Source organism: Microcaecilia unicolor, chromosome 2, assembly GCF_901765095.1.
Source record: "Microcaecilia unicolor chromosome 2, aMicUni1.1, whole genome shotgun sequence".
Classification (NCBI taxonomy): domain Eukaryota; kingdom Metazoa; phylum Chordata; class Amphibia; order Gymnophiona; family Siphonopidae; genus Microcaecilia; species Microcaecilia unicolor.
In genome coordinates this window covers 124,229,817-124,245,296 of record NC_044032.1, presented here as the reverse complement: position 1 = coordinate 124,245,296, position 15,480 = coordinate 124,229,817, and the positions used below count along the sequence as shown (strand labels likewise).

General features: G+C 47.0%; 1 protein-coding gene across 1 annotated transcript in view; it reads left to right on the top strand.

The window, feature by feature from the left end:
- HEXB (hexosaminidase subunit beta) overlaps nucleotides 1-15,480 on the top strand; it is a 158,286-nt gene that overhangs the window by 91,198 nt on the left and 51,608 nt on the right. Inside the window, 1 exon segment of the mRNA XM_030193280.1 lies at nucleotides 9,352-9,484. Coding sequence (XP_030049140.1) covers nucleotides 9,352-9,484 — 133 coding nt within the window.

The window sequence follows — 15,480 nt, the reverse complement described above, 5'->3', positions numbered from 1 at the left end:
CCTGGGTGAAGATGGGGTGGTCTGTGGGAGGCAGTTTGTCCTGAGTTGGTCAATGGGTTTTTCCACTGGAATTGTACAATGATTTGGGCTTTCAGGATCGCATATTAACATGCTGGAAAGCTTACAAGGCCCACAATGCGATTCATGAGAAGGATCCGGTGTTGTACTAGGAAGCTGCAAAGATGGTTTTGCGGGGAGAAATAATAAGTTACTCCCATTATGTGAGGAAGATGAGAGACAGGGAAATTCTGTGGCTGAGCTTGAAACTTTGTAAGGTAAGCAGCAGTGCCCATTGAGGGAACAGCGCCAACAAATTCTTGATTTACAGGCAGCATTGAATTCTCTTATCCATCGGAGGGCCCTTAATTTGCATGTGTACTATAGGTATGTTATATCGTCATGGAAATAAAGCAGGGAGGCTGATGGCCCATTTGATTCGCCCAAAAAGGGGACCCCAAAAAGTCCTGACCCTTCAAGGGGAAGGGGGGGATTAGAGCCCGCACAGATGAGGCAATAAGGGACACTTTTTACAGTTGTCATCTTTGTGCCTCACCTTTGGAGGAGGGTCTCTCATAGTCCTTATATATGGAGATTTTGACCTTGCCTTCAATAGGTCAAGTTGACAGAGAGTATCTGAACGAGCCAATACAAGAAGATGAAGTAGCACTAGCTATTGCCCGTAGCCCCATGCTGAAAGCCCCCGGGCCAGACGGATTTCGTGTGGAATTTTATAAACTAACTAGTAAAAAAGGCTCATTTCTGAGTACAATGAAACGGGCGCTATCAAGGTTTTCCTCAGAGTGTGTGATGGAGGAGAGAGTGAGTGGCCATCACTCCATGTTGTGCATCAGTTTGTGGTTGGGTTTTTTTTATTTTGAGGCAACTGTTGTGATAGAGGATATGTGTGTGTGAGAGAGAGTGAGTATGTGTGAGAGAGTGAGTGTGTGTGAACTGTGACCCTGCATCACTGTGTGTGTGACAGAGAGAGTGTGTGTGTGTTTGAAAATGAGAGAGTGTGGGAGTTGGAGGGCATGGGCGAGTGTCTGTGTGTGTGTGTTTGAAATTGTGTGTGTATCAATGTTTGAGGGGGGGGGGGGGGGGTTGTCTGGTGAGGTGGGAGGGTGTGAACTTTCATGGATTTGCGGGATTTGCTTTGAGAGACAGTGAGTGTCCATGTATTGATGTCCTGCATCTGTGTGTGTGTGTGTGAGATTGATGGGGGGAGGGGAGTTGAGGGGGGACTTTGATCCTGCATCAGTGTGTGTCTGTGACACAGAGAGTGTGCCAGCGTTTCCCTTTTTTACAGGGAAGTGGTAGTGGTGGGCTTGTAGGGGGGGTCATAGTGGGGAGGGGGGTATGAGTGATTGAGTGTGTGATACACATAGAGAGAGTGTTTGTCCGTGTATCCATGTCGTGCATGTGTGTGTGTGAGATTGACAGTGACTGGTTAGTCTGAAAGACTATTCAAACTGCATGTAATCCAGGCAGAAAGGAAGATTGTTAAAATAAAAGTTAAATGGGCTTCTCTTTGTCAGGGGATGAATATTTGGGCAGTGCTCTTCATTCAGCTTGTAGAGCCTGTGCACGTTTCGTTGTGTGTGATAATGTTTGAGGCGTGCTCATTGGTTTTTTTGTGTAGTCTCGGATGTTTTCTCCCCCCATTAGGTTTTGAAGATGCATTTCTTCTGGGCCCGCCTCCTCCTCCCTCTTCATCGGTAACAGCTGTCCCTTGTTTGTGTGTGTTTTTTTTTTTTTTTTTTTTTTTTTAGTAAAGGGGTGGGGTCTTTGGTGGGTTGCCGGGCTTGCGAAATGGGAGGGAGTGGCCAGAGACTGCTTACTCAGAAAGTCTATTCAACCTGCATGTAATCAGGCAGAGAGGAATTTTTTTTTAAGTAAGGGGGGGGGGGGGGGGGGGGTTTGGATTGCCGGGTTTGCGAGATTGGAGGTTAGTGGCCAGAGGCTGTTTAGTCAGAAAGGCTATTCAACCTGCGTGTAATCAGGCAGAAAGGAAGATTCTCAAATAAAAGTTTTGGTATGTGTGATAATGTTAGAGGCGTGCTCATTGTGTGTGTGTGAATTTTGTTGGGGGGGGGGGGGATTGCGGGGTTTTGCGAGCTGTGGAGTGGCGGGCGACTTGGACTTTGTCAGGGGGGTGACTATTTGGGCAGTGCTCTCATTCAGCCTGTAGAGCCTGTGTACGTTTCGTTGTGTGTGATAATGTTTGAGGCGTGCTCATTGGTTTTTTGTGTAGTCTCGGATGTTTTCTCCTCCCATTAGGTTTTGGAGATGTGTTTCTCTGAGCCTCCTCCTCCCTCTTCATCTGTAACAGCTGTCTCTTGTTTGTGTGGTGTGTGTGTTTTTTTTTAGTAAAGAGGTGGGGTCTTTGGTGGGTTGCCGGGCTTGCGAAAATGGGAGGGAGTGGCCAGAGACTGCTTACTCAGAAAGTCTATTCAACCTGCATGTAATCAGGCAGAAAGGAAATTTTTTTTTTAAGTAAAGGGGGGGGGGGGGGGGGGGGGGGGTTTTGGATTGCCGGGTTTGCGAGATTGGAGGTAGTGGCCAGAGGCTGTTTAGTCAGAAAGGCTATTCAACCTGCGTGTAATCAGGCAGAAAGGAAGATTCTCAAAATAACAGTTTTGGTGTGTGTGATAATGTTAGAGGTGTGCTCATTGTGTGTGTGAATGTTGTAGGGGGGGGATTGCGGGCTTTTTGCGAACTATGGAGTGGCGGGCGACTTGGAGGAGGGTGAGCATTGCTGGGGGGTGGCGGGCTTGCAAAATGGGAGGCAGTGGCGAGGGGCGTTTAATGTGGTAATTGTTGCTGGTTTCTATATAGAGAGATGTGAAGGCACTACAGCAAGAAGCAGCTGAGCGTTGGTGGTTTGCCTGGCAGAGCGTTTCCCTTCTGCCATCCCTCCTTCCCTCCCTGTTCCGTGTTCTTTTCTTGTTCATTATGCGAGTGCAAGGAGGGATGGCGGAATGGAAACGCTCAGCTGTTGCTTGCAGCAGCTTGATTGTGTGTTTTAAAAGTTTGGAGGGAGGGAGGTGGGTTGGTGGGGTCTGTGAACTGTGAGGAAGTGGCGGGTGACTTGGAGGGGGAGGGGTGAGCATTACTGAGCTGTTTGTTGCTGAGGTTCCATAGTGTGTGATCTGACTACATCCGAGAAAAGGCGGCAAAGGCAGTGCACCCCTAAACTAAACGGGTTAGTGTAACCAAGGAGGGTTTAAGACTGCTGCTCCAGGAAGTGAAAGTCAGGCCGCAGCCGCAAATCTCGATGTGAAGGGCGTAACTTGCATCTTCAGCAGCCGCCCCCTCTCCCTCTCACTGTCTCGGTACCCAAGGGAGCGGCAACGCCCAGAACTCTCCCCTCCCTGTGTGTGGTAGCTGAGCCGAGCCAGGCTGCGGGGAGAGAGGAGGAGAGGAGACCTGTTGTCTGTGTTGTTCGAGCTGGGCAAGTAGCATCCTGCGGCGTTCTAGGTGACTGTCTCGTGCTGCTGTGCTGTGATTGGGCACAGTCGTTGTTGACGCAACCAGAGTTTCGAGACGTCATCATGTCAGGAGATGGATTGAGGAGCACGAACGCCTCAAGGTTTTTGTCCACGCTGCCAGCTTCAGAACGTTGGAGGTGCATTTTATTATATAGGAGGGGGGAGAGGTGCTGCCTCCCCTTACTGGCCTTTTCAATAAGATCATGGAGGTGGAGGCCATGCCAATGTCGTTGGACATGGCCCACATAATTGTTTTGCCTAAGCTAGGCCGGGACCTACGCTTCCGGAATCTTACCGCCCAATCTCGCTTCTGAATTATGAAGCTAAACTACTGGCAAAAATAATGGCCAATCGTTTGGCACAAGTTCTGCCTAGTATTGTTCATGAAGCGCAGGTGAGCTTTGTGCAAGGGCGATCAGTGGCTAAAAATATTCGAAAAATACCACTCTGGAATATAGATAACAGAGAGATATGCAATCTGTACTCATTAGTTTTGACGCAGAAAAAGCTTTTACAGGGTGCATTGAGATTTTATCTTCGCCTCTCTGAACGCTTATGGGTTTACGGGATACTTCATCTCAGTCATTAAAGCGTTGTACTTGGCGCCTAGGACACGAGTCCTGGTGAATGGACAAGTATCACAGGCTTTTCTGGTACTCAGGGGGACTAGGCATGGGTGTCCACTGTCGCCGCTACTTTTTATGTTGACGCTAGATCCCCTCATTAGGGATATTATGGTGAACCCAGAGGTTAGGGGTATTCAAATAGATTCTTTTCATTTTAAAGTGGCTGCGTTTGCAGATGACCTTTGGTTCATTTGGCGAATCCGAGGGAATCCCTTAAAGCCCTACTAGAACTATTCCAAGAATATGGGAATTACGCTGGGTTTCGCCTTAATCTTGATAAATCAGAGGCTCTGCCATCCTCGTTGCACCTTCAAAAAGATTGGGGAAGGGTTTTTCCATTAAGATGGACGGTGGATTCTTTTCGGTACCTAGGTATTCGACTAGAAATGGATGTTGCGTCCCTGTACCGGCTTAATATTGGGATTTTCATGGAAAGTATTAAACGGCGGTTGAAGGAGTGGAGGGATCTTCCTCTGTCCCCTGTTGGGCTGGGTGAATCTGCTGAAGATGGTTCAGTTTCCATGTTGGTTGTATGTTCTCCAGTCATTACCACTTAGGATTATAAAGAATGATCTGAGGGGCCTGTATCGGCTATTTAGAGGCTTTTGTTGGGCAAGGAAAAAACTGAAGATGCGTCTTTCAGTCATGATGGATGACTGGAGGAGGGGGGGGCATTGGTCCTCCCCAATTTGCAACAATGTAACCAAGCATGCTTATTACGCCATTTGGGAGACTGGTTTGGGCAGACACAGATTTACACACCAACAGAACTACAGGGCTTATATTATGCACCATATAAATTTTTTTCATTGCTACACTTGTCTATATCACAAACACCTCCTCATTTAAAAGGAGTTTGTTACTAAGGCCTTTGCAGGAGATGTGGTGTCTCCTGGTGGGGAAACTGGGAGCTAATCCCTCAATGTCTAATCAACTTACTATTAGGGGTAACGTGTCTTTTCAGCCAGGCATGGATAATCTGATCTTCGTTGAGTGGGAAAGAAGAGGTATTTCTCTTCTGGAACATGTCTTGGAAGGGAAGGGAGGGTTGATCCCCTATGAGAGGTTACAGGACCAGGTGGGGCAACACTGGGTTAATGGATTTGCTTATGCGCAACCTCAAGCATTATGTCTCATCCTTGGATGGGTTGCAACTGGGGGTGCATTTGGGTGCTCGAGTCTGAGAGTTTTTTCAAGAGGTTGAGATCCGAGGCCTGTCTGTTTCGATTCTTCCTCAGGCCCTGATTAAGTGGATTCTAGACAGAGACTTTTCTTGGTTTAAAGCTAGATGGGAGGAGGATCTGGGGGTGTCACTGGGGGACTAGGATGTCGCTGCTACACTAAGGGGAATCTTCTCGCTCACTACAGAGGCGAGGCTTAGGGAATGTGGATATCATGTAATTCTCCGTGTTTATTGGACTAAAGTGCATCTTGTACACATGGTGGAAGAGGGGGAGTCGGGCTGCCCTAAATGTAATCAACAGAGACAAACTTATTTTCATGTTATCTGGATGTGTCCTAAAATAAAAACTTTTTGGGGGCGGATCAGGGGCTTCTTATATGTTGGCCCGCAATATCCAAGGGACAGTGGAACAATTACTACTAGATAAGCCGGGCGCGTTTCGGCCCCTTGCCAGATACAGCATTCTTTTATGCCGTAAGCTTTAGCTTGGTTGCCAAAAAAGTAATCTTGCAATATTACATAAGTACATAAGCACTGCCACGCTGGGAAAAGACCAAAGGTCCATCAAGCCCAGCACTCCGTGTCCGACAGCGGCCAGTCCAGGCCCCAAGAACCTGGCAAACCCCCCAAAATTTAATAACTATCAATGGACGTCATCAGACCCTCCGGCATTTTGGCACTGGCGAAACCAGGTTCATAAGCTGGCCACTTAGGAGGCTAGAGGGTCCCATAAATGTAAACAACTATTTTTGAAGCTTTGGAATCCTTACTTGCAAATACTGAGTCCACAGGGCCGTAGCCTCCTTATTAATAGCTTATAAGGTTTGGAAATGGTAGGTCTTGTCTTTTAGAGTCACTCAATGCTGTAGGAATTGGGGAGATATACTGGGTTATTTAGGTGGGTTGGTAGAAGTGAGGGGGGAGGAAATGGGGGGGGGAGGGAGATCTACAGGTTGGTTTAAAAGGGATAGGAATGGGTTGGGGGACATGTAATTAGTATTGACACAAAGGAGTGGAAGGTGGGGACGGGTGATATGGGAAGGGGGGGGAGGAACTATTAACATGGTAATTCTAGGTATGGAATCGGGGAGCTAACAGTTAAGGGGATGGTATCTGTTCATGCTGGATTCAATTGTAATATTGTAATTTACAACTAAAAACCTTGAGGGTGGGGTATGGGATTGGGTAGGGCGGGGAGAAAAATTGTTAAAACTTGGATGATATTGTCTTGTTCTTATTCAGTTTAATCAGATTGTGGTGTTTGCAATTTTTGCATATTGTGCCTAGTGATTGTTTAATTCTGTTGAATCATCAATAAATCGTTGAAACATAAAAGTTAAAAAAAAAAAAAAAAAAACAAATTTTATCAACTAACCCACCCCCCCCCCCCCCCCCCCCCCCAAAAAAAAAAAACCAAAAACATTTTTCCAGCCTCTATGCCAGCCTCAATACCCAGCTCCCTGACCGCAGTATGCAGGTCTGTGGAGCAGTTTTAGTGGGTGCAGTGCACTTCAGCCAGGCGGATCCAGGCCCATACTCCCCTACCTGTTACACTTGTGGTGGTAAATGGTGAGCCCTTCAAAACCCACCAGAAACACACTATACCCAATGTCTGGTGCCGCCCCTTCACCCCTTAGGGCTATGGTAGTGTTGTACAGTTGTGGGGGAGTGGGGGTTGGGGGGGGCTCAGCACCCAGGTAAGGGAGCTATGCACCAGGGAGCAATTTGTGAAGTCCACTGCAGTGCTCCCTAGGGTGCCCGGTTGGTGTCCCTGGCATTTGAGGGGACCAGTGCACTACGACTGCTGGCTGCTTCCATGACCAAATGGCTGGATTGGTCGTTTCTGAGATGGGTGTCCTCGGTTTCCATTATTGCCGAAAACTGGGGATGACCATCTCTAAGGACCACCTAAGGACAACCATCTCTAAATGTTGGGATTTGGGCATCCCCGACCGTGTTATCGAAACAAAAGATGGACACCCATCTTGTTTCGATAATACGGGTTTCCCCGCCCCTTCGCTGGGACGACCTTAGAGATGGGTGCCCTTAGAGATGGTCGTCCCTGTTCGATTATGCCCCTCTATGCTATCCTCGTGCCCACCAGCCACCCAGCTATCTGTATGCCTAATGATTGAATTACCAACTACAACTGCTGTCCTAACCCTTCTCTCCTGGGCAGAAGCTCCTGAAGACACATCCTCGGTGTGAGAGGATTTTATATCCCCTAGTGGGCAGGTCATGGCTACAGGATTACTTCCTACTTCACCAGGGTGTTGCTTTCCTTCTAGGAGACCTTCCTTCTCTATGGCAACATAGAGGCATATTTTCAAAGAACTTAGCCTTTACTTTGGAAGGCTAAACGCTTTCAAAATATGCCTCATAGTGGCTGCCAGACTGGAAGTGGGACTTTTCTGCAACTGTCTTTGTAGGCCTCCTCTATATACCTCTCTGTCTCCCTCAGCACCTCCAAGTCTGCTACTCTGGCCTGAAGAGAATGAACTTGTTCTTTGAGAGCTAGGAGCTCTTTGCATCAAACACACACACATATAACTTTTCGCCAACTGGGAGATAATCTACATGTAATACTCAATGCAAAAGACTGGCTAGCACCTTTCTTGCTGCTGGATTGCTGTCTGCATTGTAATATTTTGTGTGTTTAAACTTCTTAAGGTACTAGGGATATTAGATTAATATAAAGAACCTTAAAGATTATATGGTATATTGGTGATTTAAATATAATTAAAACTCTAATAAAAACTCCCCTCTTGTTATCCTAATTAGAATAAATGACTTTTTTAAAGACTATAAATGACGAGATGTGCTAGGGTGGTTGGGAATAAAGACTGAACTAGGCCCTGCTGTTCCTTCTAGTGGCTATCTGTTAATAGCTGTATGTTGTGGTTCAAGTTTTAGAAACTGGGGGGGGGGGGGTGGGGGGGGGAAGGGTAACCTACCTTACCCCTTTGTAAACACCAACCTTTAAATCACCAAAGCACAGAGTACAAAAAATATTCACTTACCCGGAGAAATGGCCGTTCTTTCAGAGCTTTCTCAGAACGTTTTCTGGGACTTTCCTCTCTATATAGTTTTGATTCTAAGGGGACTGCTTCCAAACAGACCCTTGAGCTAAACAGTAATCAGATTGCCCTAGTAAACCTTTGCAGTTGTTCTACCTTCCTTGCACCTTAACACCTAATTTAGGTCAGTAGTACTGCTACCTTCCAGGCAAGAACAGAAAGTAAATTTCTTTTTAAGGCAGAGTTTATGCCTGCTACTATCCTTTTTAATGCTTTTGGCTGTTAGTTAAGTTTCTGCCTCTGGAAGAAAGTTTTAGTTTAAAACTATGGGGGAAAAGGGTTGTATACTATGGAAACTAGATAATAAATCTTGCTTATTTTTTCAAATGAAGACTGAGCTAGGCTCTGCTGTGCCTTCTAGAGGCTATCTGTTAATGCTGTGGTTCAAGTTCTAGAAACTATGGGGAAAATCTTATGATTTTCCTTTTAACCTATGACTTTGCATTCAGGGATTATTGCTTCTGTTCTACAAACAAACCAAGATTCTCTTTCCACGGAGATGTCACAGATGACCGGATTGATGATTGGGTTGCACATGCCTCTTGGTGAAACTGATCTGTGTCATAAGAATTTGTTTTCCTGAAACTAATGCTTGTCCTGCTGAGCAGCCCCTCCTGTGTGTGTTCTGCCATCATTTTTGTTTTGTGTATGGTGCGCAAGGATCCTCCTGTCAATCACATACAAAGCAAACAAACACAGCGAGGGTGACAATGGAAAGAGCAGCAGACGATAACCAAACAAGTCGCCTTTATTGTGATATCCAAGACTCGAGTCGTGTTTCAGCCTAAAAAGGCTTTTCTCAGGAGTCTTCTGTTGGATGTGTCTTGATACTTAGCTAGGCAAAAATGAAATGCAGATGATGTCTGATATCTCGTTGCTTGGTAAAAAAACTTGTTTGAACGCACTGTACATAAAGGCAAATAAGGTTTGCACTAATTGGTTTTTTTTTAAAAATCTGTAATGTATATGCTTTGCAGGGATCATATCAGCCATACACTCACATTTATACCCCTACTGATGTCCGTCTGGTGATTGACTTTGCTCGCACCCGAGGGATTAGAGTAATCCCAGAATTTGATTCCCCAGGTCACACTGATTCATGGGGCAAAGGTGAGTTGGAACTGACTGAGTTGCATAAAAATTGTTCTCTTGGATTAGGCATACCATATAGGGTAACTTTTTAAAATGTAAGTTTGCCACTAGTCACAAATATAGACTCCATATCTCCAGCAGAAGGAAGGCTCTGATTTGAACTAGAAGTCCAAAGGATCTGGAGGAGGTTGCTGTATGATGGATGAGGCTCCAGTGCCAGTGTATCTGTACTTTCTGTATTCTGTGGAAAAGGATTGTGAGAATGAGTGATCCCATTCCATATTTGCAAGGGTTGAGGATTGCATGGGCTGTATCTTGTGAATGCTGTTCCTTCTTGGAGAAGACAGCTGTGAGTGAAGGATACAGAATAAAGATTCTGCAAATGGGAACAGTTTGTGTATGATGGTTTTCCATTTGAACACCTGATTTGCCAAGAATTCGTAATGCCCTGCAGTTAGCATGCATTAGATAAGCCTAGTGAATTTTGTATATTGGATCTCTTCTTCCAGCATACCTTTAGGCTGTATGCTTTTGCTGAGTTAACCTGCATCACTTTTGAGTTTGTTCTGTTGCAGGTATGCTGGAAGTCTAGCCTTGAGTGCAGGTCAAGCAAAAGCAAGTCAGGTTGTCAAGATATCTAATAAATATGAGAGATCCCATGCATACAATGGAGGTAGTATGCATGCAGATCTATCATGCATATTAATTAAGGACATCCTGACTACCTAACCTGTTCTTGGCACTTGAGGCCTGAACTGTGTCTCTGTTCTGTTTTGTACAATGTTCTAAAAACAAACAATAAAAAGCAAACAAACCCTGCAATATTAAGTAGCTTTCTCCTGGGTGGATGCTGAACAATATATAGAGAGTTTTTTTCTTCTACTTCTATAACACAGATTCTGATGAACATTTGTTTTGATAATCATTTTCATAGTTCTGATTTGACTAAACCAGTGTTTGAGGCTATTGCTCAAGTATCTCTTATCCAGTCTGGTTTTAGGATATCCACAATAAAATATGTATGTGAGAGAGTACATGCACTGTTTGCATATCAAACATATAAATTGCGAGTGACCGTACTCACCCGCAAATGCGCAGTAGAGACTTTCCCTCTCTGTCCCGTCCCCACGTCAATACGTGATGACGGGGGCGGGACAGAGAGGGAAACTGTGCGAAGGGGAGGGAGGGAACCGCCGAGGTCGCCACCGCCCCCCGTCCACCCGGCCCTCTCTTCGCAATTCAACTTACAGTGCTGAAAACGCAGCAGGCAGATCAGCTGAGCTGCCATCGGCCTTCCTTCCCTGCCTCTGTCCCGCCCTCGCTGACGTTTGTCACACGAGGGCAGGACACAGGCAGAGAAGGAAGGCCGACGGCAGCTCAGCTGATCTGCCTGCTGCGGTTTCGGCGCTGTAAGTTGAATCGCGAAGAGAGGGCCCGGGCCGGCGACTCCGGGGGGGGGAGGGGCAGCGGCGACCTGGCAAGGAGGGTAGCTGGAAATCTCGCCCGTTTTAACGGGCATAACGGCTAGTTCATTATAAAAAGCAGGTTAACCAATTTGAGGCATGAGCTTTAGAGGACCAGAGTCCACTTTGTCAGATAACATAGGCGTATCTGACAAAGTGGTCTCTGGTCATAAGGACATAAGCTTTGTCATATTGGGCAGATCAAAGGGCCATCGTGCCCAGTATCCTGTTTCCAGCAGTGGCCAAGCTCATGCCTCAAATAGGTTAGCTTATAAAGTGCCACACGCTTCTGTCATCTTGTTAATCCAGACTAACATGGCTGTCCCTTTTGAAAGCTTTTATAATCATTGTGGAAATCGTGAAAATCAGACCAATTGGAGGATTCAGAAGGAATGGCTTCAGAAATGTTGCGCTAAACCATGTCTGCTTTTGTTGAGTAAAGTGTTTGCCTCTGTAGTTCTGGCATCGCTTTGGATTTCACAAAACATGTGCTTATTGGAGAGCAGAAGTACTGAAGGCCTTGACATGCTTTTATCTGTGTGTGGGGGAGTGGAGGGTTCTTATTTTATTTCTTGAAGTCAGGTGTTTTGGTTCAAGCACCAATCAAATAGTAAATAAAGTTTACTGAATTTTATTGTGTCAGGATTTAATTATTATCTAAATTCCTGTCCTATGGTGATCTTTAAGAGATTATATTGTCATTGTTACTATTTAATGAGATCTCCAAGAGGGAGAAATGCATGGGGCACAGATCAGCATGCAGTTTCATGTGTTTAGCATATAGCTCATTATCACTTGCAATATCTAGGTTGCTTACTGAGCACAATGTGGACAGTATTTCCTAATTCCTCTTTACCTGCTATTCCGAACTGGGTCTCATTACATAAGCTAAAACTCAACCCAAACACAGTACTCCTTGTTCTTGCTAGTTCACCTAGATCGGTGATGGCGAACCTATGGCACGCGTGCCAGAGAGGGCACGCGGAGCCCTCTCTGTTGGCACGCGCGCCGCCGGTCGCCTCACCCGAAACTTTCCTCCCTCCCTCCCACCTGGCGTCAAGCATTCCTCCCTCCCTCCCACCCGGCACCAGCCTGCCCGGCCTCCATCCCTCCCTCCGAACCCGAAGAAATTTAAAAGTCTTCCCTTGTCCAAGTAGGCGGCGTCAGCATCAGCAGTAGCAGCGAAAAGCGTGCTGCTGGTTTGGCACGTCTTCAGCCTTCCGTCTCTCAAGCTCTCTGGTCCCGCCTCATTTCCTGTTAGGGCGGGACCAGAGAGCTTGAGAGACGGAAGGCTGAAAACGCGCCGAACCAGCAGCACGCTTTTCGCTGCTACTGCTGATGCTGACGCCGCCTATTCGGACAAGGGAAGACTTTTAAATTTCTTCGGGTTCGGAGGGAGGGAGGGATTGCGGGCTGGTGCCAGATAGGAGGGAGGGAGGAATGCTTGACGGTGGGAGGGAGGGAGGGAGTGCTGGTGCGCGCCAGGTGGGAGGGAGGGAGCGAGGCCTGGTGCTTGGGTGGGAGTGCTGGGTGGGTGGGTGGCCTGCCTGGTGCTTGGGTGGGTGTCCTGGTGCTTGGGTGGAAGTGCTGGGAGGGTGGATGGCCTAGTGCTGGGTGGGAAGGAGGGAGGCTTGGGTGGCCTGGTGCTTGGGTGGGAGTGCTGGGTGGGTGCATGGACTGGTGCTTGGGTGGGAGGGAGGCCTGGTGCGGGTTGGCCTGGTGCTGGGTGGGAGGGAGGCCTACCGCTGGGAGGGCAGGGGGGAGAGGAGGGTGGCTGGAGGGGAGGGCAGGGGAGAGAGGAGGGTGACTGGACATGAGCGGCTGGAGGGGAGAGGAGGGTGGCTGGACATTTGTGGCTGGAGGGGAGAGGAGGGTTGCTGGACATGTCTTTACTTTCCTCCTTTCTTCTTCATTTCTTGCCCTACATCCGTAAGTAAAAGCTGGGTCCTCCGCAGACTTGACTGTCCAGTGGATCCAGCTTTGGCCTATTTTCTATATCCATGTGCAGTTTTTCTCCTCTCTTCCTTTTTCCTCATCTTATCTCCTTCCTCACTCTTCCCTCGCCTCCATCCATGTCCAGCATTTCTTCTCTCTCCCTTCCCTCGCCTCCATCCACCCATGTCTAGCAGCCCTCCTCTCCCCTGCCCTCCATCCACCCATGTCCAGCGACCCCCCCATCCCCCCTGCCATCCACCCATGTCCAGCGATTCTCTCTTCCCCCTTTCATCCACCCGTGTCCAGCGACCCTCCTGTCCTCCCTGCCATCCACCCATGTCCAGCAACCCCCCTGTCCCCCTGCCCTCCCCTGCCATCCACCCATATCCAGTGACTCTCCTCGTTTCCCTGCTCCCCCCCCTCCAGCCACCCATACCCATCTGCACCCCCCCTCCCCGGCCCAGTCCCCACCTGCCTACCAGCTCCGTGCCAACGACCCTCTTCTCCTGCCACCCGGCACCGTGACCCAGCCTTTAAAAAAATCTACGAAGCGGTGCCTCGCGTCTGCCTGTAAAAGAAGAAAAATCGCCTCGTCCTCGGCCGGCCTTCCCTCACTGTGTCCCGCCCTCTGACGTAACTTCCTATTTCCGCAAGGGCGGAACACAGTGAGGGAAGGCCGGCCAAGGACGAGGCGATTTTTCTTTTACAGGCAGACGCGAAGCACCGCGTCGTAGATTTTTTTAAAGGCTAGGTCACGGTGCCGAGTGGCAGGAGAAGAGGGTCGTCGGCACGGAGCTGGTAGGCAGGTGGGGACTGGGTAGGGGAGGGGACCTACAAAAAAGGTGCCGGTACACTGTACCGGTGCGTACCGGCACAAAAAAAGCACTGGTGATTAGTAACTGATAACTCTGCTTTCCTTGACTGACGGAACATTACTCTCAAAATAAAGACTTTGCTATTCCTGTTCTTGCTGGAACAGATTACCGAAGAAAACTTGTCAGGTTAGTGTCTTTGGCTGTTGCCTGAAGACTTGATATTTTTGAGCAGGCATATAAGGTGTGTTCTATGATGCCCTTTTCAAAATGGAACCAATTGTTGATCTAACCTAATTTCACTTTGACATGACCTTATGAGCATTCAGTGAGCATTTCCGCTAATAGCTGAAATCTTCTACTCAGTGTGTGCCAGTGGCCAAAAAAGCAAACAATGCTAGGAATTATTAGTAAAAGGATAGAAGATAAGACAAACTATTATGCCTCTATCACTCTATGGTCGCCCTATCTCAAAAAATATATAGCAAATTAGAAAAGGTTCAAAGAAGGGAGACAAAAATTATTAAAGGGATGGAACTTTTCTCATATGAGGAAAGGCTTAAGAGGTTAGAGTTCTTCAGCTTGGAGAAAGGATGCCTAAGGGAGGATATGGTAGAAGTCTACAAAATCATGAGTGGAGTAAAATGGGTAAAGTAAATCGATTTGTTTACTCTTTCAAAAAAGTACAAAGGCTAGGGGACACTCCATGAAGTTATATGGCAATACTTTTAAAACTACAAATAGAAGAAAATATTTTTTTCACTGAATGAATCATCAAGCTCTGGAACTCGTTATCGAAGGATGTGGTAACAGCATTGAGTGTGTCTGGGTTTTTTTTAATGTTTAGAAGGCAGAAGTGACATCAGCGCTACCAGTGGCAGCCTGAGTCCGGAGCTCTGTCCGAGAGCAGTTCTTAAATGCGATAATCACTCACCACCTTCAATTTTGCTGCCATCGAGCAGATAGACTCTGAGCAGCCTCCAGAACAAATTCATGGACTCTAAGCGGTCACAGTGAAGTGTAGATTATATTGGAGCTGTGAGGGAACTCTACTAAGCGTATTGCACTTCAGCAAGATGGTTCTGGGAGTCCAATTACAGCACAGATTTGGAGAGGCAGGGCTTACTACAGGGTCGTGTAAACTCTCTTGTTGGATGGCAAAGTTTAAAACTAGTGCACCAAGAAGATATTTGGGTTGCAGTGGAGGATATTAAGCAGGATCTGAATGTGTTGCACACCAGGCAGGAAGAGACAGAGGGAAAACTGGAAAGCTGCGAGGTGCAGATGGAAGGGATCTCAAAGGATTATACATGTCCTTTGAAAATAGGTCCAGATGGTGCTTTTTACAAATTGCACTGTAGTAGTCCAAGCAATAGTGCAGGTGTTCTTGGGAAAGGAGACAATGACTAAACTGCGCAGGAATTCTATACAGATTGATTGGGCGCATGGGGCACTTGGTCCATGTAAGGAGAAGTAAAGTAGAGACATAATTGTGTGTATACATGACTTCAGGATTAAAGAACGAATTTTGGCAGGTGCACGAAAGTAAGGTACTATTCAAATGATAAAGGGGATGAGACGACTTCTCTATGAGGAAAAGCTAAAGTGGCTAGGACTCATCAGCTTGGAGAAAAGATAGCTGAGGGGAGGTATGATAGAGGTATATAAAATAATGAGTGGAGTGGAATGGGTAGACGTGAATCGCTTGTTTACTCTTTCCAAAAATACTAGGCCTAGAGGGCACGCAATGAAGCTACAAAGTAGTAAATTTAAAACATGTAATTTAAACTCCTGGAATTCATTG